Source organism: Corylus avellana, chromosome 4, assembly GCF_965113065.1.
Source record: "Corylus avellana chromosome 4, dhCorAvel1.hap1.2, whole genome shotgun sequence".
Taxonomy (NCBI): domain Eukaryota; kingdom Viridiplantae; phylum Streptophyta; class Magnoliopsida; order Fagales; family Betulaceae; genus Corylus; species Corylus avellana.
This window is the reverse complement of record NC_142493.1, coordinates 25,162,330-25,183,301: the sequence shown is the minus strand read 5'-3', so window position 1 is coordinate 25,183,301 and position 20,972 is coordinate 25,162,330. Positions and strand designations below refer to the sequence as shown.

At 35.6% G+C, this 20,972-nt stretch overlaps 4 protein-coding genes and 1 non-coding gene across 7 annotated transcripts; 1 reads left to right on the top strand and 4 right to left on the bottom strand.

Moving 5' to 3' along the window:
- Positions 1–1,283: 1,283 nt before the first annotated feature.
- On the bottom strand, positions 1,284–3,381 carry LOC132178686 (1-aminocyclopropane-1-carboxylate oxidase homolog 1-like). Its single transcript, XM_059591188.2, has 3 exons — positions 2,823–3,381; positions 2,405–2,726; positions 1,284–1,558 (listed from the first exon to the last, which is right to left on the bottom strand). Exons 1-3 carry the CDS (start codon positions 3,374–3,376, stop codon positions 1,304–1,306), a joined length of 1,131 nt encoding a protein of 376 aa, XP_059447171.2. The 5' UTR covers positions 3,377–3,381; the 3' UTR covers positions 1,284–1,303.
- A 2,207-nt stretch (positions 3,382–5,588) lies between these two features.
- LOC132180006 (1-aminocyclopropane-1-carboxylate oxidase homolog 1-like) lies at positions 5,589–8,427 on the bottom strand. 3 transcript variants are annotated; one of them, XM_088515986.1, is made up of 3 exons: positions 7,522–8,427; positions 6,627–6,948; positions 5,589–5,933 (listed from the first exon to the last, which is right to left on the bottom strand). In XM_088515986.1, the coding sequence occupies exons 1-3, from the start codon at positions 7,719–7,721 to the stop codon at positions 5,784–5,786; spliced, it is 672 nt and encodes a 223-aa protein (XP_088372112.1). In that variant the 5' UTR covers positions 7,722–8,427; the 3' UTR covers positions 5,589–5,783. The 3 variants fall into 3 exon arrangements, with proteins under 3 accessions (XP_088372112.1, XP_088372113.1, XP_088372114.1); XM_088515987.1 differs by having other exon boundaries at positions 5,589–6,035; positions 6,627–6,950; positions 7,511–7,736; XM_088515988.1 differs by having other exon boundaries at positions 5,589–6,035; positions 6,627–6,950; positions 7,522–7,610.
- A 2,457-nt stretch (positions 8,428–10,884) lies between these two features.
- Positions 10,885–13,809, bottom strand: LOC132178723 (1-aminocyclopropane-1-carboxylate oxidase homolog 1). The gene is made up of 3 exons (XM_059591241.2): positions 12,935–13,809; positions 12,038–12,359; positions 10,885–11,277 (listed from the first exon to the last, which is right to left on the bottom strand). Exons 1-3 carry the CDS (start codon positions 13,471–13,473, stop codon positions 11,029–11,031), a joined length of 1,110 nt encoding a protein of 369 aa, XP_059447224.2. The 5' UTR covers positions 13,474–13,809; the 3' UTR covers positions 10,885–11,028.
- A 1,566-nt stretch (positions 13,810–15,375) lies between these two features.
- On the bottom strand, positions 15,376–18,761 carry LOC132178864 (1-aminocyclopropane-1-carboxylate oxidase homolog 1-like). The gene is made up of 4 exons (XM_059591436.2): positions 18,612–18,761; positions 17,909–18,464; positions 16,832–17,153; positions 15,376–15,936 (listed from the first exon to the last, which is right to left on the bottom strand). The coding sequence occupies exons 1-4, from the start codon at positions 18,649–18,651 to the stop codon at positions 15,685–15,687; spliced, it is 1,170 nt and encodes a 389-aa protein (XP_059447419.2). The 5' UTR covers positions 18,652–18,761; the 3' UTR covers positions 15,376–15,684.
- Positions 18,762–20,204: 1,443 nt separating this feature from the next.
- On the top strand, positions 20,205–20,278 carry TRNAN-GUU (transfer RNA asparagine (anticodon GUU)). Its single transcript has one exon. It is a non-coding gene; the product is annotated as a tRNA-Asn (tRNA).
- Positions 20,279–20,972: the final 694 nt, after the last annotated feature.

The window sequence follows — 20,972 nt, the reverse complement described above, 5'->3', positions numbered from 1 at the left end:
TCAATAGATAAAGACACTAAGGATGTGGAATCTATACTCACCAAATCATAACAACATATTTTATATTCATCAATATTAATCCGAAGTTCTCACAATTTAAATCTTATGTATGTTTTACTATGCTTCAAATAATTAATCAAAACCATCCCATGTATCCATTCATTGACCAAATCACAAAAGGAATCCAAATTTAATTGAAACACCAGATGTATCAGTAGAACAAATCACAAGGGATATCCAATTTTTATTAGTTAAAAACCAAGCAATCAATCATATGAAATTATCTCAAATCATCACATGTATCCTTGAATCACAAGAGATATCTAAGAATCACTCCACACAATTGATTAGAAGTAAAACAATTGAAATAATAAACTCAATAAAATCGGATAAATAAAGACTTAAATAAAAGTGATGTTGTTCTTTATCGGCGAGGCTTCATCCCCAACCTTAGTTGAGAATTTAGCTCCACGTGACTATAAAACTAAAACCTAAACCTAAAGAAAAACTAAACTAAAAGAAAAGCTGTGGATTACATTCTATCTCCAAAATTGTATCCCAAAACTAGTCTTTGAAATTGCATATTTTTTCTTGAATGCAAAGAGGTCTATTTATAGGCTTAGGAGAGTCCTAGAAGCACTAGTAAACTTAGATAATTCGGAGGTCTGTTTCCCAATCCAAATAGAAGTCTGAAATCAGAATAAGATTCGTCTAAATTTGTGTCATTTTATTGCGGGGGGATTTTGACATAGTAACTGTTCAAATTAGGAAAATCATATATTACAATAAACTGTAGTATTTTGAGTTAGCTTTCCAATGCCACTTGAATCACTTCAATCTGATATTTGAGCGGAAAATTATGGTTAAAATACTGAGACATGTGCAGAATCTGAATTTGAATTCAATCCGAAATTTTATCCAATCTCAACTTTAATCAAATCTAATCTTTAATCCGATTTAACATTTTCTTAGATTTGGTTATACTTAACTACATCATCTAGGTCTTCTCAAAGTATGCTTTCTTCCAAACTTTGCATTTTTCCCATTAAAGCTATAGTTTTTCTTCAATGACCTATAAAATACTAAAAACACAAAACTAACTCAAAACATTAAATAACGACACAACTAAAGGATTAACTAATGTAAAGGGATCCAAGTATGCAATATTTAATACTTATCAGCAGACTATAGGCAAGCACAGCAAAGCTTGACAGTCTTAACGTGTACATTGGAGCAACATTGAAATTCAGAGTTGAAAGTTCAACAAAATAAATGAACCATATATTTTCATCTATGAACAAGTTCAAAGTTTGAAATATTCTAGTCCAGAGGTCCCATCTAGTCCTTTCGAGTAAACATAATCTTTTAAGGTGGTTTCCTTGTAGATTGGGGGGTGTTCTTCTGATAGCAGCTCCTTAATTGGTCCATACAGCCTGGGGTTGGCGGCAATGTCTTGCTTGAAATGTTTTCTGAAAAAACTAGGAACAGAGATTCTTGGACCAACATTCTTTGCCAATACTCTGTGAAACACGCTTTTGAACTTATCGTTGGAGATTAGCTGCACATACATGAGAGAGACATCAAAACTAAGACAACATTTTTATCAGTTCAACATATGATTCCTACAAGATATTCCCATGTATCTATCCAAAGGGTATATGTTCTTGCCATGGACAGATTTTAGCTCTGGGTTCAATGTTGAGTTGATCAGATATATATATATATATAATTGAACCAATTTGAATATGAGGAACTATAATCAGAATAGGAAATGTACCCTCCAATCACATGCTGACCTATTAAAAGTTGTATGTATAATATTACTCATCAATATAACCTATATTAGATTGCAAGAACTGCTTAGCAATATACATTTATGCTTTTTGAGTAATGTTTGAAATTACATTTTAATTTCACAATACTGATGTGACAGTTTTACTAGTTCTTCTTAGTTTAGCGCTTAAAAAATTAAAAAAAAAAAAATTCAAAAGGTTTTCAACATTATGAGATTATTGTGAGATAAATATATGATCTCTCACATTATACTTTTTTTCTCCCTAGCAAGTTTGGCTAGCTCATGAGAAATCTTGCCTTTAGACATATGAATGTGCAAGAATGAAAATAATATTATGTCTCATATTATAATTTTATTTTTTTTATGCAATCGAAAATTATAGTCTATTGTTATATTCTTTATTTGTTGTCTTTTGTTTTTTGTTCTCAAAATAAATGCATTAATAAATAGCTTAAAACATAAAATACTCCTAAAAACACCTAAAATACTTTCCAAAACACAACACCTACATAATGACAGTTTTTCAAACAAAGAACAAAAAATAATCCCCAAAACACATTAACAGTAGAATCATAATGTTTCATTTTTTGAAGCAAGAAAATTACTTGCCTGCATCATATCTCCCATGTTAACGATCAATGACCCTGGAATGGGAGTGACAGTGACCCATTGATTTTGATGTAGGACTTGAAGGCCACCTATTTGGTCTTGTAAAAGGATAGTGAGGAATGTACTATCGGTGTGTTTGCTAAGGCCCAAAGTCAAATCTGGTTCGGGGCATGGTGGATAGTAATTGCCCACAACAAGAAGTCCATCGGCACAACCCATGTCTTTGAGGTGGTTGGGCTCGAGGCCAAGAGCTTCCGACAGCAACTCGAATACAGTAAGGCCTAATCTCATTACTGCGTTCGAGTAATCAATCATTATATCTCTGCAAATCGATCAATCCATGAGTAAGAAAATCATGAATGAAAAAACACATATGGCTTTAGATGAAGAAAAAAAACCTATAATTGAAATCAACAACCTGCATGCTTGTGGCAATTCTTCAGGCTTTGGTGAAGGAGCCGTAGCACAATATATGGTATCCCTCCAAGTAGCTGCTCGTGCTTTATAGAGATTGAAATTGGAGTTATATATCACACTTTTCGTTTCATCCCGCGAATAAAATTCTTTCTTAATCTCGTAGTCTTGCTCGTGAAATCTACGCACCCCATCAATCATCTCATCCAGCACAGTTGATTTAATTCCATGATTAACAACCAGAAAGAAACCCCACTTCTCACACGCATCTCCGATTTCTTCAACAATCTTAGCACGTTGACCAGCATCTTTGCCAATGCCTTCAAAGTCTATGATTGGAATGGTGAAGTTGGGGTCGGAGGATGAGGAACCAGCTGAATCATCATTGTGTTGCTGATGATGGTAATGATGGATGAATATTTGCGGGATCTTTGTTACTCCAGCATCTGCGAGTCCCTTGACCCCAGCTTTTGACTCATCAAAAGCCTTCAGTTCACTCATTCGGTCATATTTGGATTCCATTTCTGCCTGAAACTCCAGTGAGCTTGTCATCTCCATTTCTTTTTTCCCTTTATCTTAATGCTATGAACTACGAAGCATTAACAGGTGTTTGTATACCGCTCTTGCATGTGGAGTAAGAAGAATCTTTCTTTTTTCGAGGGATAACAAGGACAGCAAAGAAATTAGTGCAACCGCTTTTTTGTCTTTTAACTAGATTAAAGAATAAGAAGAAAATAAAACGTGATCATTTAGAGCTGTTTTTTCTTTTTTCTTTTTTTAATCAAATAAGGGAAAGTGAGTTATAAGGGATCAAACAACATAAAAAGGGTACTCCAACAATGATGCCCAAAAGAAAAATACAGCAAAAATACAAAGAATGATTCAAAAGAATCAAACACTAAACAATAATTTTATCAATGGTCCCAGCGAAACTATAAACAAAACAAACTTTTTCATGAGCCGCACAAGGCGATAATTTAGAGCTGTCTTGGTCGCGGCAGAAATAACCCACTAAAGTCCCAAGAAACAATCAATACTCATCATAAAAAAATAAAAAGTAATGGTTGTAGGAAGACAGCCTCACCAACAAAAGAAAAAACGATAAGCTAAAGAATTATGAAATTGTATAAAACTGTACAATAGTTTAGCCTATTTATAATTAATTGAACTAAGCCAGTGAAAATAAAGGAAATACACTAATACTACATAAACATAAAGAAATTATGCTAATCTAAATCTAATCTAATCTATGTTATCTATCTATTATAGGGAAGTTTTTAGGAAGAGGGTATAAAATTGCGACACGTGACGTTTTAAAATGCTGCCAAGTGTCATTTTAAGTTAAACTGAGTTTAAAATCAAAAGACACTTACGTTATGATCACTGAACCTATTTATGTAAGAGTGTCTAAAATTACAACATGTGTCCTGAATTAGAGAATTTTTGCGACTCCGTGCATTCCGGTGAAAGTTACTGCGTTTAACGCTAAAATTGCTGCATTAAGTTAATTCCATCTCTACTCTTCTCAGTAAACGTGTGTTCCAACATAAATTTGCAAACTACAAGAAACGAAAATGGTACCGATAAAAATTCAGTGCGTTTAGTTTTCGTAGCAGCATAAATTCTGTAGGCCGGCTTTCTTCTTTATTTTCACCACCATTTACAACAACGAATCATGAATATTGTTCATATAGCGGTGTACATGCGGAGCGGATCTCCGAGAACGTCGATGCTAGTCTATAGAGTGTAGAAGGCTTACTCTAGCATCTGCAATTCACAGCCCCAATCGGAACCCTCAAAGACCTCTATCAGATCAAGTAAATTGTTATTTTTTGTTTGTTTCCTTGGGAAAGAAAATAAGCTCAATTTCCTGGGAATCAAGATCGTGTGTGAAATTTAATTAAAGTTTTCTTATCATGTAAATATATTTTGTAAAATGTTGGCAGGAATAAAATGGGGTGCGTTCTTCTCCAGGTTGAAGTTGATTTTACAAGCGTTTCAGAGATGAGAGATGAGAGAAGTGCACTAATTGAATGATAAGATTATGATATCACTAATTGGTATTATAGATTTCTTTGTTTTGTTTTGTTTTGTTTTGTTTTTTTTTTTTTTTTTGTGGTAATCTGTTATTGTTTGGATGAGGCCCGGAGGTGTTTGATAGAATGTCTTTTTAACTCTCACGGATGTTCTCTCTCTCTCTCTAGCTCTTTCTTCTTTCCTGTCTCTTTCTTCTCCCAAATCTCTCTCTCGGGTACGCTTCTTCTTCTTCTTCTTCTCTATAGTGTTTTGGATTTCAGATAGTTTTTTCACATTCAATTTATTTGAAATTTCCTGCAGATATTTGGATACGCAGTCGCTACATCTGCAAGACCCAGTCCAACGTGTCGTCTATGTCAACAAGGTTTCGAGTCCCGCTCTTTCTTTTACATTATGATCATAATCTGTCTAATTGAATTGCAAATGAAAGATCGGCACCATCTACAGAAAACAGGAGAAAAAAAAAAAAAAAGGCTGAATTAAGGAAAATTTCATATCCAAAAGAAATTATTGATTCAAGATAGAACCAAAAACTTACAGGGTTAAACATTCGATGTCGGCTTAGAAGAAAATACTAATTTACATTCAAAATTGAGTTTTTCTTTTCGTTCTATTTTGAATACCCATATGTTTCTGCAATAGTTAGAAGAAGTTTAAAAAATTTAGGGGTTGCCAGGTCGCACCTTGCAACGTGGGTCCGCTCCTACATCTAGTGCATGCTTAACAAATATGCTAAACCCCGTAACCCAACAATGGCATTATACATTATATAAGCATAAGCATGGGTTTGATTGTATGTTATAGATGGAGAGCATGGTAGAGTCATTACATGAAGACACAAGAAGAGGTTCCCATGCAGACAGTAGTTAGAAGCATTACTAGTTGTGCCAATTACTACAAACATGAATCTCAATCTCTGTGGATATCTTCACGACTTGAAATGTTGTAAAGGAGAGATCCCGTCAATCCCTTTCGAGAAGTAGCGCATAAGATATTCTTTTGCATCTGTTTCCCTGTATATTGGGGGGTTTTCTTCCGATAACAGCTCCTTGATTGGTCCATAAACCCTCGAGCCCACCTGAACATAGGGTCTAAAAAAACTAGCCACAGAAATTCTTGGCCCAATATGGTTCGCTAATACTCTGTGAGTGACGCTATTGAACTTGTCGTTTGTGATGAGTTGCATGCACAAATACAAGAAGTGAAAACCAATAAACAATTTAATTAACTTATTTGCTATGCTATGTTAATGCTAAATTTAGTGATAGTTACATGATTTATGATTATGATAGGTTGAAGTATCGGCCGCAGATCAAAACATTCCAAATTGAGCTGCTGCAACTAATGTTGCAGATCATGAAGATGAATCAAAGCCAGCTAAGGAAACCAGCCACGATGGGAAAGGATCATCAAATTCATTAAAGAAAGATCTTGCCATATCATGAGCCAGCCTTACTAGAGAAGATTGTGCAGTATCCATTATCCAATTATGCAGATCGAAAAGGAAAATCGTGCAGGAGAGGATTCTCAATCATCACACACAGAAAAGGAATTCACATCTAGAAGGAAACTTGCATGTCAATTCAGTTCATAATGGAATTTGCTCTCTTTATCATTGATGTCTTTGTAAAGTCACATGTATCTGTTGTATATAAAATGCCTTGTGCATTTTGGTTTATTATATTTAAAAGATATTTTTATCTTGTAACTCTAACTTTTACATGATAGTAATGACAACAATATTGAATTAAGCTAGATAAGATAGACTTGCCTGTAGGAGATCTCCAACATTGACTACTAGAGCTCCATGCACTGGAGGAAGATTAACCCATTGATTCTCATGGAGAATTTGGAGGCCACCCTTTTGATCTTGTAAGAGTATGGTAATGAAGCTGCCATCAGTGTGATCGCTACCGCCTACAGTCAACTCTGGTTCAGGGCATGAGGGATAGTAGTGGCCAAGAAGAAGAAGCCCCTCAGCACAGTCCATGTCTTTTAGGTGGCTGGGATTTAGCCCAAGCGCCTCAGCTAATAACTCAAAGAAATCAAGCCCCAACTTCATTACTTGTTCCGAGTACTCTTTAACTATATCTCTCTGCAAGCTCAATCCATCAAGCTGTTATAATAAGTCTTATGTGCCTTTGGTAAGAACAAAGATAGGGGATGAACCATGACATGTCAGTTCTTTATAACTCAAAAGGTTTTGACCTAATTAGTATAGTAAGAGAGAAGAAAAGGGAGACGAGATTTTGGGGTAGTTTGGTCTTAAAGGCTCACATTCACCATGAAAAATAACCTAATAACAGGCAATAAATAAGGCTACGTTTTGCTTTTGACTTGAGTTAATTGGTGTTAGAAATGAACCTATTTATAGGGAAAATGGGGTAGCTAGCTAAGATTAGTAATCCTTTATCCTTACATCTTATATGAGGTGAGTCCTCTTAACCTCAAACCCATTAACCACCACTTTCATTTCCCCATAGTTAAACTCTCTAGGACTTGATTACAATTTATTTTTATGGGGAATACAGAATAAGAAAACTATATAAAACATAAAAAGATAGATTATCCATTCAAAATCATGGAACAGAGGCCAGCAATTGTATCTACCTAATAATAGATGAAGAAAATGTTAAAGACTAAGATTAGTTTTACCACATATATACCTGCATACTGCAGGCAGTTCTTCCAGTTCGGGGGCATGTGGTGCCACAAAACAGATAAATGTATCCCTCCAATTAGCTGCTGGTGATTGGAACTGATCATAATTGGATAAATAAAGTACCTTTTTCCCATAATCGCGTGAATAGAACTCTTTCTTTACCTCAGTATCTTGCTCATGAAAACTTTGCATTCCATTTATCATCTCATCCAAAAGGGTAACAGGAATTCCATGATTAACAAACTGAAAGAAACCGAATTTTTAGCATGCATTTCGAACTTTCTCAATGACTTGAGCACGAACATTTGAGTCCTTATGGATGCCTTGAAGGTCTATGATAGGTATACTGATCTGGGATTCTCTTCCTGACCTCTCATCAAGGCTAAATTGTCCGCAGTGGAACATGCGTGGAATTTTTGTCACCCCTGCATCAAGGAGTCCCTTAGCACCGGCTTTGGTCTCATCAAATGTTTTTATCTCAGTTTCCTGGTCGTAATTGGAGTCGATTCCTGCCTGATACTCATCTGTACTCGTCACCTCCTCCGCCATCCTCTTTCTCTGTAAGACTTTTGAGTGGAACAATATTGTGATGACCAGAATTACTGATAAAAGCCTTCACTGACTAAAAACTAGTGGAAGAATGGAAGCGGTTGAAAGAAGATAAGATTTTCATGTAGCAACTGAAGAGAGTTTAAGAAGCTCTGTTTTGGTCAACTTACCAAGAACAGAGAAGAGCATGTTAGAACAGATAAAGAAGAGAACTTAAAAGAATAAAGGTTGAAGACTTTACAAAATGGAAAGACATGTTACAAAGAAGGACTTGAGCTGCTCCACCGGACATGGCTGTCAGACGGCTTGAGCTGCTGAAGCCATAGGAGGTAGGTTGCTAGCATAAATCACGGACGATGGACTATTGTCATCCGTAAAAAGAGGAACTGAGATTTATCCTTTTAACAGCAACAACCTGTCAACTACAACCAAACATACCTGTAGAGAGGACAAGAATCACAAGATAAAGGACTTTCCATTCATTCATAATCACCTCATATCTTATCTTGGCCGATGTACCTATCTTTTTCAATGAGATATTTGATGAACCAAAAACAATTAAAAAACAAAGGGCCCTATGCTTCACGAGAAAAACGCCTTTTCTACTTGAATGTTGAATAACACACTTGTCTTTCGTCTCAAGCCCATGGTTCATACTATGAAGGCTGGTGATTCAAAATACCTCAAAGAAATTTTTAAGTGATCAGAGTATGTATTAAGACGTGGGTTTGAATCTTCGCAATAAAGTATGTATTAAGGCATGGGTTCAAATCTCTACAATGGAGTATCTCCACATATGCCTGATTAGTATTAGTCGCATTGAATTCCCAATAATGCCCTGGTGGGACTGGGTCAAGTTATGGTTCAATCGGACTTGAGGAAAAGCCTACGGTTTTCACCGTCTAGGTTTCTCTTGTGCGGCGCTCAGCGAATAGGTGCTACTATGGTCACGTTGGTCTCTCTTGCCTACCATTTTTTGAATTAAAAAAAAAAAATTTCCATGGTCGATGGGCCCTTTTAGTTTTTTTTTTTAAAAAAAATATATATTATTTATAGGGAGGATAGTAAACTCGTTTGACCAAGGATGTTGCATAAGTTCTTCATATAAAAACCCGAGACAGTTGATGGATGGCTTGGTCAACCGAGTTGCAGAATGGTATTTTTGTCTCTTGATTTTTGGGATTGCGACCCTAATTTCAAGCCTAATTGTTAGTTCTTGTGTTGGCTTAATTCAGTTTCAAAATGCAGATGCTACTGTTCATGGCTCAAACACTGACATAGAATGCTCATAATCCAATCTCCACCGTTCATAATGTAGATTCATGTGTTATGAACGTCTCTGCAAAATTTCAGCTCAATCGGACCACAAACGCCCATCGATCGGAGCTGTTGATGAAGACCTGACAGGCCGGGTCCGGACCTCAATTCCCCGGGTCCGGACCTCATTTCCAGAAACTAGAATCTTGCTCCGCAAAGCCGTGTCCGGACCGCCCATTAACAGGTCCGGACCCCCCGTAAGTTTTAGGCCCAAAAACGTGTTTTTAAGTGGGTTAGGTCTAAGGTTTTGTCGGGGGTATATATACATCATTATAGAAGAGAGGCACGAATTTTCACCCCCAGAGAGTTCGTCGGAGGCTGTGCTAAGAGAGATCATATGTGGTGAGCGTTAAAGTGAATCTCTTAGAGTTTTAATTATTCCTTTGATAAATCTACGGTTGAGAAGTCTATCGGAAGGGTCCGATAAAGGAGAATCACGTTGAAGAAGATTGTGAGCGCGGAGACGAGTTGTAGGCTTGTCGATCTTACAGAGTCAAGGTCTTGCAAAGGGTTGTAAGTGTTCCTAGTGTCTGTAATCTCTAGATAATCTTTTGATAGTGATTTCCTGGGTTTGGCTGCCCCGAAGAGGTTTTACTTTTAGAACGTTTTCTAAAAGGTTTCCTCTTCGTCACCAAAATCTTTGTGTGTGATTGTTCATATCTTGGTAAATGTTTCTTTTGATAAATATCTGTTAATTCCGCATAAAATTGTGATATTTATCTGTTTAGAGTTTTTGGAGTCGGCATAGAGTTTTTCACTAATAATATTGGCTTTGCCACCAATTTATGTTGTTTGTTTATCTCTTTCCTTTTTTTTTCATTAAGAGACTCACCATGGGTGATTTTTATTCTATTCTTCCTTAAACCTTGAATTTTCTTGGTCTTGTGCAAGAGTTGTGACTTGGGTTTTTGTTTAATCTATGAACTGCTATACCCCGTTGCATGAGTTGGTATGAAAACCAAGATACTCTACATCAGTACCCTAGTAATAATGATATGTGGTACTGTATTATTACATGACATACTCCTAATGAGGACATCACGAATTTAAGGGAGGGCGATTGTAACACACCAATTTCACATTGAGAAGATGAATAGCTTATATAGGGTGGGTGGATTATAAAGGCACTCGATCAAGGGTGCTAAATTTCACTTTGGCTCTTTACTAAGTGAGACTAAGCTTTATAAGTGATTCATTTTAGAATATTAGTGCAAATATATATAGCAAGCAGCCTAGCACTTTTTTCTGGATCGTTAAAAAAAATCAGACAATACAATGCAAAAGCAATGTTAACATGGGGCAATGTATGTTGTTACACCTGTTACTACTTGGTCTTCATTTTTCAACCAAAAATATATATATATATATATATATATATATATATATATATATATATATTTTTGGTTGAAAAATGAAGACCAAGTAGTAACAGGTGTAACAACATACATTGCCATATATATATATATATATTTCCAAAGAATCTTTAAATTTGGTAGGCATAATCTGTAAAGTGGTGTTTATCCATTCAATAATAATAATAAAAAATTCGTATTTAACAATAATGCATTATACATTATATAAGCATGGCTTTAATCAATTCTTCGTTATTGATGGAGTATGGTAGAGTCATTACAAGAAGACATCTTCACAACTTGAAATGTTGTAAAGGATGGATCCCGTCAATCCCTTTCGAGGAGTGCATGAGATATTCTTTTGCATCTGTTTCCCTGTATATCGGGGGATTTTCTTCCGATAACAGCTCCTTGATTGGTTCATAAACTCTTGAGCCCGCCTGAAAAAAGGGTCTAAAAAAACTAGCCACAGAAATTCTTGGCCCAATATGCTTCGCTAATACTCTGTGACTCACGCTAATGAACTTGTCGTTTGTGATGAGCTGCACAAATACATTAAGTGAAAATGGATAAACAATTTAATGATCATTGTTTTCTATGCTAAATTTCTCAGATATTTTCCTATATAATCAATCTCTTGCAGGAAACTTGACCACTCCATACGAGAAATGTTGAATAATTCTGACAACTCGTTGATGTGTGAGTGTATATATATTATGTATATCTTTCGCTGTATTAGACATTCCCAAGCAATGAGATTGTAGGGAACGGTCTGTACATTTCTTTGCAAAGTCCTTCTACCCATTTTCAAAACTATATATATAAACATAATCAGATTACTAGACGGGTAATGTTATCTTTCTCCTATCCCCTCAAAACCAATGTGACACAATTCCCCAACAAAAGCAAAAAAAAAAAGTTCATGTACCAAATACTTACTATGAAAAATCACGCCACATAAGCTTTAGGGATATGGATAATGTATAGCATCACTCTAATCAGATATATAAAGCAGTAAATCAAACTCTTGATTATATCCTTAATGATATTTTTTTCTGGTTGGTAAAGTAAATACTGCATCTACAAGCAGACTAGGCTAGCAAGAGTTCTTACATATATTTGCCTCTGAGGCCATATAGTAATTAATGACAATATGGTGAGAGTTACATGATTATGATAGCTAGTGATGACAACAGTAGGAGATCTCCAACATTGACAACTAGAGCTCCATGCACTGGAGGGTAAGATATTCATCAACCCAAAAAAAAAAAAAAAAAAAGAGGCTAGATAAGATAGACTTGCCTGTAGGAGATCTCCAACATTGACAACTAGAGCTCCATGCACTGGAGGAACATTAACCCATTGATTCTCAAGCAGAACTTGGAGGCCACCTTTTTGATCTTGTAAAAGTATAGTAATGAAGCTGCTATCAGTGTGATCCTTAGTGCCCAAAGCCAATTCTGGTTCAGGGCATGAGGGGTAGTAGTGGCCAAGAAGAAGATGCGCCTCAGCACAGTCCATGTCTTTTAGGTGGCTGGGATTTAGCCCAAGAGCCTCAGATAATAACTCAAAGAAATCAAGCCCCAACTTCACTACTTTTTCCGAGTATTCTTTAACTATCACTCTGCAAGCTCAGCCCACCAAGGTGTTATAACAAGTCTAATGTGCCTTTTGTGTTAGCTAGATGTGCAAACAGCCACAGGAGGATGAGATGTCATGATGAATTAAGAAATTTGTATTGAAGAAAATAATGGAAGAAAGAGAGAAAAGGGAGACAAAAGATTTTGGGGGGTAGTTCGGGTTTTAAAGGGCTCTTGTCCAAGCTACATTTTTCTCTTCTTGACATGAGTGAATTAATATTACTCTTAAATCAACACTAATCCTAAAAATTTAAGCTAATAGGAAGAGGTAAATTTAATAATTTAATCAATACTTTAACACTCTCTCTCACGTGTGGTCTTAAACTTTATTTTAATAAGTGAAACCCAACAGGTGAAATATTTAATTGAAATAGGATTAAATGACAGAGTTAAAGTTCAAAGTCCGAACTTTTGACTATAATACCTTGTTAAAATCAGCAATTATCAAACGTATTTATAGAAAACATAGGGTAGGTGCTGTAAATACAAGAAAGGAAATCAAATAGATACAGGGAATACATAATAAGAAAACTATATATAAAACCCAATAAATATCTACCTGCAGACTGCAGGCAGTTCTTCCAGTTCTGGGGCATTTGATGGCACAAGATAGACAAATGTATCCCTCCAATCAGCTGCTGTTGATTGGTACAGATCATGATTGGATAGATAAAGCACCTTTTTCCCATAATCGCGTGAATAGAACTCTTTCTTCACCTCAGTGTCCTGCTCATGAAACCTTTGCATTCCATTTATCATCTCATCCAAAAGAGTAACAGGAATTCCATGATTAACAACCTGAAAGAAACCAAATTTTTCGCATGCATTTCGAACTTTCTCAATGACTTCTGTACGTACAGTCGAGTCCTTATGGATGCCTTGAAGGTCTATGATAGGAATACTGATGTGGGATTCTCTTCCTGGCCTCTCATCAAGGCTAAGTTGTCCGCGGTGGAACATGCGTGGGACTTTTGTCACCCCAGCATCAAGGAGTCCCTTAACACCAGCTTTTGACTCATCAAATGTTTTTATCTCAGTTTCCCGGTCGTAATTGGAGCCGATTCCTGCCTGATACTGATCTGTACTCGTCACTGCCATCTTCTTTCTTTGCACGACTTTTGAGTTCAACAAGATTGTGAGGATCAGAATTACTGATAAAAAAGCCTTTCACTTTTTAAAAACTAGTAGAAGAAGAATGGAAGCAGTTGAAAGAAGATGAGATTTTGAAATAGCAACAACCAGTCAACTACAACCAAACATGCCTGTAGTGGGGACAAGATAAAGCACTTTTCACTCTATTCATAATCACATCATATTTTTGGCTGATGCGCCATTCCTTTTCAATGATGTTGGATCCCATGACTAAACTCGATATATTTGCACCCACTTACCGAACTTATGCTCGGTAAATTTATACCTACCTAAATACAGTATACACTACACTTGGTTCAAAGACTCAATAAACCGAGTCCTGCATAAACTCCCGAGGATTACTCTTGGAAGATTAAATATACTTGCATAACATTTCACTCATCATTCATCAACACATTACATGGCACGTGGATCCTAGGTAAGTCCACAATGCCAGATAAGCAGGTACTACCCGACGCCTATAAAAGGACATCTCATCTCAAGATTTTGGTAACTTATTTTCCTCTCCTTAATTGAATATCTTCTATTCTCTTTATCTTATCTATCATCTTCAAGGTTATATTTCTCTTAAACACAGTGACTAATTTAGGTATCGGAGCTATCCCCGCCGGACAACGCCGGCAGCTTTGATCATTTTTCTTGTTATTTTATAACCAGGCAATTCCTCATATACCAGAACGTTTACAGGGTCCATCTTACGTCATCATTTGGAAAACTGTTCAAACAAATGAGATACTTGATGAACCAAAAACAATTTTTTTTTTTTTAAAAAAAAGGGCCCTATGCTTCTTGAAAAAAATACCTTTTCTACTTGAATGAATTGAATATCATGCCTGTCTTTCGTTTGAAGTCAACGACCCATGTGCTCTTACAGATTTTATTTTCATTTTTATTTTATTTTATAAAGGGAGGATACTCTAGTATATACCCCCATAAACTCGATCGACCAAGAATGTTGCATCAATTCTCTATATAAAACCCGAGACACTCGATAAATATTGGCTGATCAACCGAGTTGCAGAAGGGTATTTTTGTCTCTTGGTTTTGGGGTCGCAACCAGAGGACGTAATAGGGGGCCGGTATTGCCGTATAGGCCATGCCCCAACACAAGGAAAATAAAATAAAATTAAGGTAAAAAAAAAAATCTCACTTTCTAGCTCGAGCTCGACTATCATTTTGTTTGGGAAAAAGTTTCTGCAAAACATCTGGATGCTCGGTTTCTCTCTTCAAAGGATCAGATGGCTGATGTTCTTACAAAAATCTTTCGTCTCCCATAGGTTTCAAAAACAAAATCCAAACGTTACATTAATGCCGTTACATTTGCAAGGGCATATAGGGTCAGATGATGGTATTCAAAACCCAACATATTCTGCTGCACAATAAACCCAACCACCAGATAAGACTCCACGGAAAGAAGTAGTTTAAGCCAAGTCAAATTAATCATTTGAAGAGTTGATAACACTGAATCTCATTCTCTTGTACTCTATCATTTCAACTCTGTAATCACTTGTATACATATAAGTTTTATAAATAGAAGCCAAAACTATGTGTCAAAAGCACCAGAGAAACATTTCTTCAAACACCTTCAAGTCATTTAACTTTATATTCATAATCACATCATATCTGGCTAACTATTCATATTTTCAATGAGATATTTGATGAACCGAAAACAATAACAACAACAACGACAACAAAAATCATATATAATTATTCATTTTTGTTGCAATTTACTAAATAATGCTATTTAGTAGACTCGTTTATATTTGTCATACAACTAAATAATGTGAGATTAAAAATTAGTCATTCAATCTTGTTATAGATGCTTAACAAATTATCTCCAAATGGTAGCTCAATGGGCTAGGAACCACGCTTTATGAAGCGGAGGTCACTAGTTTGAATCTCTTCTTCTCTTTTCTTGTGTGAACATGTCAAAAAAAAAAAAACAAAAAAGATGCTTAACAAATTTGCTAAATATCGTAGCCCAACAATGCCATTATACATGATATAAGCCATAGGTTTGGTTCTATGTTATAGATGGAGAGCATGGTAGAGTCATTACATGAAGACACAAGAAGAGGTTTGCAGACAGTAGTACTTAGAAGCATGACTAGTTGTGCCAATTACTAGAAACATGAATCTAAATCTGTGTGGACATCTTTACGACTTGAAATGTTGTAAAGGAGAGATCCCATCAATCCCTTTCGAGTAGTAGCGCATAAGATATTCTTTTACATCTGTTTCCCTGTATATTGGGGGGTTTTCTTCCGACAACAGTTCCTTGATTGGTCCATAAACCCTCGAGCCTGCCTGAACATAGGGTCTAAAAAAACTAGCCACAGAAATTCTTGGTCCTATATGGTTCGCTAATACTCTGTGAGTGACGCTAATGAACTTGTCGTTTGTGATAAGCTGCACAAATACAAGTGAAAACCGATAAACAATTTAATTAACTTATTTGCTATGCCAAATTTCTTAAAGAGATTCACCCCATGACTAATGTTTGATGCACTTTATAATCTAGCAATCTGAAATTTTTTTTTTTTTTTTTTCCAAATATAAACAATCTCTTGCAGGAAACTTGACCACTCTATATAGACAACTTGATTCACGGTAACCATATACATATATAGCGGTAAATCAAAATCTTGATTATATCCTTAATAACGATATTTACTCTGGGTGATAAAGTAAATATATACCCCACCAGCATGAGTTCATTCATATATCTGCCTGTGAGCTAGGCCATAATCCATTCATTATGTGGAGATAGTTGAAAGAATAAATTTTTATCATTTTTCATATAATAATGAGAATATGGTGATAGTTACATGATTATGTATGTTAAGGTATTTAGACCCAGATCATAACATTCCAAATGGAGCTGCTGCAACTAATGTTGCAGATCATGAAGATGAATCAAAGCTAGCTAAGGAAACCAGCCACGATGGGAAAGGATCATCAAATTCAGTAAAGAAAGATCTTGCCATATCATCAGCCAGACTTACAAGAGAAACTCATGCAATAACAGCCTTGAAAGAGAAGATTGTGCAGTATCCATTATCCAATTATGCAGAAAAGGAAAATCGTGCAGGAGAGGATTCTCAATCATCACACACACAAAAAGAATTCACCTCTAGAAGGAAACTTGCATGTCAATTCAGTTCATAAGGGAATTTGCTATCTTTGTCATTGATGTCTTTGTAAAGCCACATGTATCTGTTGTATATAAAATGCCTTGTAACTCTAAATTTTACATGATAGTGATGACAACAGTATTGAATTAAGCTAGATAGGATAGACATGCCTGTAGGAGATCTCCAACATTGACTACTAGAGCTCCATGCACTGGAGGAACATTAACCCATTGATTCTCATGGAGAATTTGGAGGCCACCCTTTTGATGTTGTAAAAGTATGGTAATGAAGCTGCCATCAGTATGATCACTACCGCCCAAAGTCAACTCTGGTTCAGGGCATGAGGGGTAGTAGTGGCCAAGAAGCTGAAGCGCCTCAGCACAGTCCATGTCTTTTAGGTGGCTAGGATTTAGCCCAAGAGCCTCTGCTAATAACTCAAAGAAATCAAGCCCCAACTTCATTACTTGTTCCGAGTACTCTTTAACTATCTCTCTGCAAGCTCAATCCATCAAGCTGTTATAATACGTCTTATGTGCCTTTGGTAAGAACAAAGATAGGGGATGAACCATGACATTTCAGTTCTTTATAACTCAAAAGGTTTTGACCTAATTAGTAAGAGGGAAGAAAAGGGAGACGAGATTTTGGGGTAGTTTGGTCTTAAAGGCTCACATTCACCATGAAAAAGAACCTAATAACAGGCAATAAGGCTACATTTTGCTCTTACTGACTTGAGTTAAATAGTGTTAGAAATGAACCTATTTATTGGGAAAATGGGGTAGCTAGCTAGGATTAGTAATCCTTATTCCCCTGCCAAGTCAATCCTAGTAGGAATTGGTTAAGTCGAGTGTAGTCTTATAGGATTTTATGTTCCAATAAGAGACATCTTATATGATGACTCAATAATCTTATATAATCCAACTAGTATTAGGAGAAGAAGTCATTGGGTAAATTGTAATCGTATCTCTAATTAAAGGCTGTTGTTATTATGGAATAAAGACAGAAACATTGTGTTGTGAGGTGAGTCCTCTTCACCTCAAACCCATTAACCACCACTTTCACTCCACCATAGTTAAAATCTCTAGGAATTGATTACAATTTATATTCATGGAGAAATATAGAATAAGAAAACTAAATAAAACATAAAATGATATATTATCCCATTTAAAATCATGGAAAAGAGGCCAATTGTATCTGCCTAATAATAGATGAAGAAAATGTTAAAGACTAGGATTAGTTTTGCCACATACCTGCATACTGCAGGCAGTTCTTCCAGCTCGGGAGCATTTGGTGCAACAAAACAGATAAATGTATCCTTCCAACTAGCTGCTGGTGATTGGTACAGATCATAATTGGATAAATAAAGTACCTTTTTCCCATAATCGCGTGAATAGAACTCTTTCTTCACCTCAGTATCCTGCTCATGAAACCTTTGCATTCCATTTATCATCTCATCCAAAAGAGCAACAGGAATTCCATGATTAACAACCTGAAAGAAACCAAATTTTTCGCATGCATTTCGAACTTTCTCAATGACTTCTGTACGTACAGTCGAGTCCTTATGGATGCCTTGAAGGTCTATGATAGGAATACTGATGTGGGATTCTCTTCCTGGCCTCTCATCAAGGCTAAATTGTCCGCGGTGGAACATGCGTGGGACTTTTGTCACCCCAGCATCAAGGAGTCCCTTAACACCGGCTTTTGACTCATCAAATGTTTTTATCTCAGTTTCCCGGTCGTAATTGGAGTCGATTCCTGCCTGATACTCATCTGTACTCGTCACTGCCATCTTCTTTCTTTGCAAGACTTTTGAGTTCAACAAGATTGTGATGATCAGAATTACTGATAAAAAAGCCTCTCACTTTCTAAAAACTAGTAGAATAAGAATAGAAGCAGTTGAAAGAAGATAAGATTTTGAAATAGCAACAACCTGTCAACTACAACCAAACATACCTGTAGTGGAGACAAGATAAAGCACTTCCATTCTATTCATAATCACATCATATCTTGGCTGATGCACCTATCCTTTTCAATGAGATACTTGATGAACCAAAAACAATTTTTTTAAAAAAGGGGGACCTATGCTTCTTGAGAAAAATACATTTTCTACTTGAATGAAATGAATATCACGCCTGTCTTTCGTTAAGTCAACGACCCATGTGCTCTGCTCTTTCAGTCTTTTTTTTTTATTTTTAATTGAAAATTTTATTTATAAAGGGAGGATACTCTAGTCTATACTCCCATAAACTCGATCGACCAAGAATGTTGCATCATTTGTCCATATAAAACCCGAGACACTCGATGAATGGCTTGATCAACCGAGTTGTAGAAGGGTATTTTTGTCTCTTGCTTTTGGGGTCGCAACCAGGGGACGTAATAGGGGGCCGGTATAGCCGTATAGGCCATGCCCCAACGCAAGGAAAAAAAGAAAAAAAAAAAAAAAAATCTCACTTTCTAGCTCGAGCTCGACTATCATTTTGTTCGGGAAAAAGTTTCTGCAAAACATCTGGATGTTCGGTTTCTCTCTTCAAAGGATCAGATGGCTGATGTTCTTACAAAACCTTTCGTCTCCCATAGGTTTCAAAAACAAATTCCAAACGTTACATTAATGCCGTTACATTTGCAGGTGGCATATAGGGTCAGACGATGGTATTCAGAACCCAACATATTCGCTGCACAATAAACCCAACCACCAGATAAGACTCCACGGAAAGAAGTAGTTTAAGCCAAGTCAAATTAATCATTTGAAGAGTTGATAACACCCTATTTCATTCTCTTGTAATCTATCATTTCAACTCTGTAATCCCTTGTATACATACAAGTTATAAATAGAAGCCAAAACTGTGTGTCAAAAGCACCACAGAAACATTTCTTCAAACACCTTCTAGTCATTTAACTTTATATTCATAATCACATCATATCTGGCTAAATATACATATTTTCAATGAGATATTTGATGAACCAAAAACAATAATAACAACAACAACAACAATAATAATAATAATAATAAAGCGCCCTATGCATCTGGAGAAAAATACCTTTTCTACATGAATGAATTGAATATCACACTCGTCTTTCGTTACAAGAAGACCACAATTCATGTGTTTTTATTATTTTTTTTTTTTTTCATTTATAAAAGGAGGATACTGTAATACACCCGTAAATTTTATATATATATATTTCTAGGAAACATAAATCATATATAATTACTAGTCTTCATTTTTGTTGCAATTTAATAAATAATGTTATTTAGTATACTCGTTTATATTTGTCATACAACATTAAAAATTAGTCATCTCTTATTTCATGAGGTGTGATCTATAATCAATTGAATTACCCTCAAAAACAATTTTCAGTAGTCCTAATTATAAGACAATCGTACATATTCTATTAAAAAAGAATTACTCCAAAAATTTAGTATGATTTTAGACAGGGCTATAGCCTATAACGATTAAATGGGTTAGCGAGGAGAAAATTTAGCCCATCAGAAGGTTGTGTAATTTTTTAACTTTATTACTATTGTATAACGACCATTCGCCAACAAAAGCTGGAATAGCTCAGTTGGCTAGAGCGTGTGGCTGTTAACCACAAGGTCGGAGGTTCAAGCCCTCCTTCTAGCGTTTGTTTTGAGAATTTTCACGATTGTTAGCGAACTTCCCATGCCAACTATGGTATTATTTAAACTACTTTTACGCCTAGACTTGAGAGCTCTATTTCTCACACCTAATCTCGAATAGGTTCTAAAACTAATATAAAAAAATTCCTTCTAAGTATTTTTTTTTCCCTCAATTTATTTATGCAATAAAACATATACACGATTCATTAACATCAAGCACTATATGTTGGCTAGAGATGCTTCGCTTGCTCCATAGCCCATTCAACTCCAACAAAAGAATGATAGAAACAGTCAAATAAGTATGATTATACTGTACTATGGAATTAGGATTTTTTCCAATTCATTTGAACCGAAGAATATCAATTAGTTATATTGGAGGAATATATTTGTCCTCTTGTTCCATATAACCTTAGCCTAAAATTTGTTTTGTGTGGCCGATCAGTCTTGATTGAGCATCTTCTTTCTTTATATATATATATATATATATATATATATATATATATATATATCAGATAACAGAGTCAGAATTTCATTAATAATAGTGAGTTTTCAGATATTATTGCGTTGAGCTCTCTTTGAGAAAGTGTAGAAGTGTAACCTGCTTCTGCACGATTTGACATAATCAAATGATAAGTGTAGGAAAAAAAAATAATAATAATCCAATTGAAATATTGAATTATATAAACAATTTAAATTAT

Excerpts from the sequence above, each read along its gene's own strand:
- LOC132178686 (XM_059591188.2), bottom strand. The coding sequence starts at position 3,376 with ATGGAGATGACAAGCTCACTGGAGTTTCAGGCAGAAATGGAATCCAAA. Across the intron at positions 2,727-2,822 it reads GAATTGCCACAAGCATGCAG|AGATATAATGATTGATTACT; the intron begins GTTGTTGATTTC and ends ATCGATTTGCAG. Across the intron at positions 1,559-2,404 it reads ACATGGGAGATATGATGCAG|CTAATCTCCAACGATAAGTT; the intron begins GCAAGTAATTTT and ends ATGTATGTGCAG.
- LOC132180006 (XM_088515987.1), bottom strand. The coding sequence starts at position 7,651 with ATGGGAAAAAGGTACTTTATTTATCCAATTATGATCAGTTCCAATCAC. Across the intron at positions 6,951-7,510 it reads AGTATGCAGGTATATATGTG|AGAGATATAGTTAAAGAGTA; the intron begins GTAAAACTAATC and ends TTGAGCTTGCAG. Across the intron at positions 6,036-6,626 it reads ATGTTGGAGATCTCCTACAG|CTCATCACAAACGACAAGTT; the intron begins GCAAGTCTATCT and ends TTGTGCATGCAA.
- LOC132178723 (XM_059591241.2), bottom strand. The coding sequence starts at position 13,473 with ATGGCAGTGACGAGTACAGATCAGTATCAGGCAGGAATCGGCTCCAAT. Across the intron at positions 12,360-12,934 it reads GAACTGCCTGCAGTCTGCAG|AGTGATAGTTAAAGAATACT; the intron begins GTAGATATTTAT and ends CTGAGCTTGCAG. Across the intron at positions 11,278-12,037 it reads ATGTTGGAGATCTCCTACAG|CTCATCACAAACGACAAGTT; the intron begins GCAAGTCTATCT and ends GTATTTGTGCAG.
- LOC132178864 (XM_059591436.2), bottom strand. The coding sequence starts at position 18,651 with ATGAATAGAATGGAAGTGCTTTATCTTGTCTCCACTACAG. Across the intron at positions 18,465-18,611 it reads TTATCTTGTCTCCACTACAG|TCTTGCAAAGAAAGAAGATG; the intron begins GTATGTTTGGTT and ends TGAACTCAAAAG. Across the intron at positions 15,937-16,831 it reads ATGTTGGAGATCTCCTACAG|CTTATCACAAACGACAAGTT; the intron begins GCATGTCTATCC and ends GTATTTGTGCAG.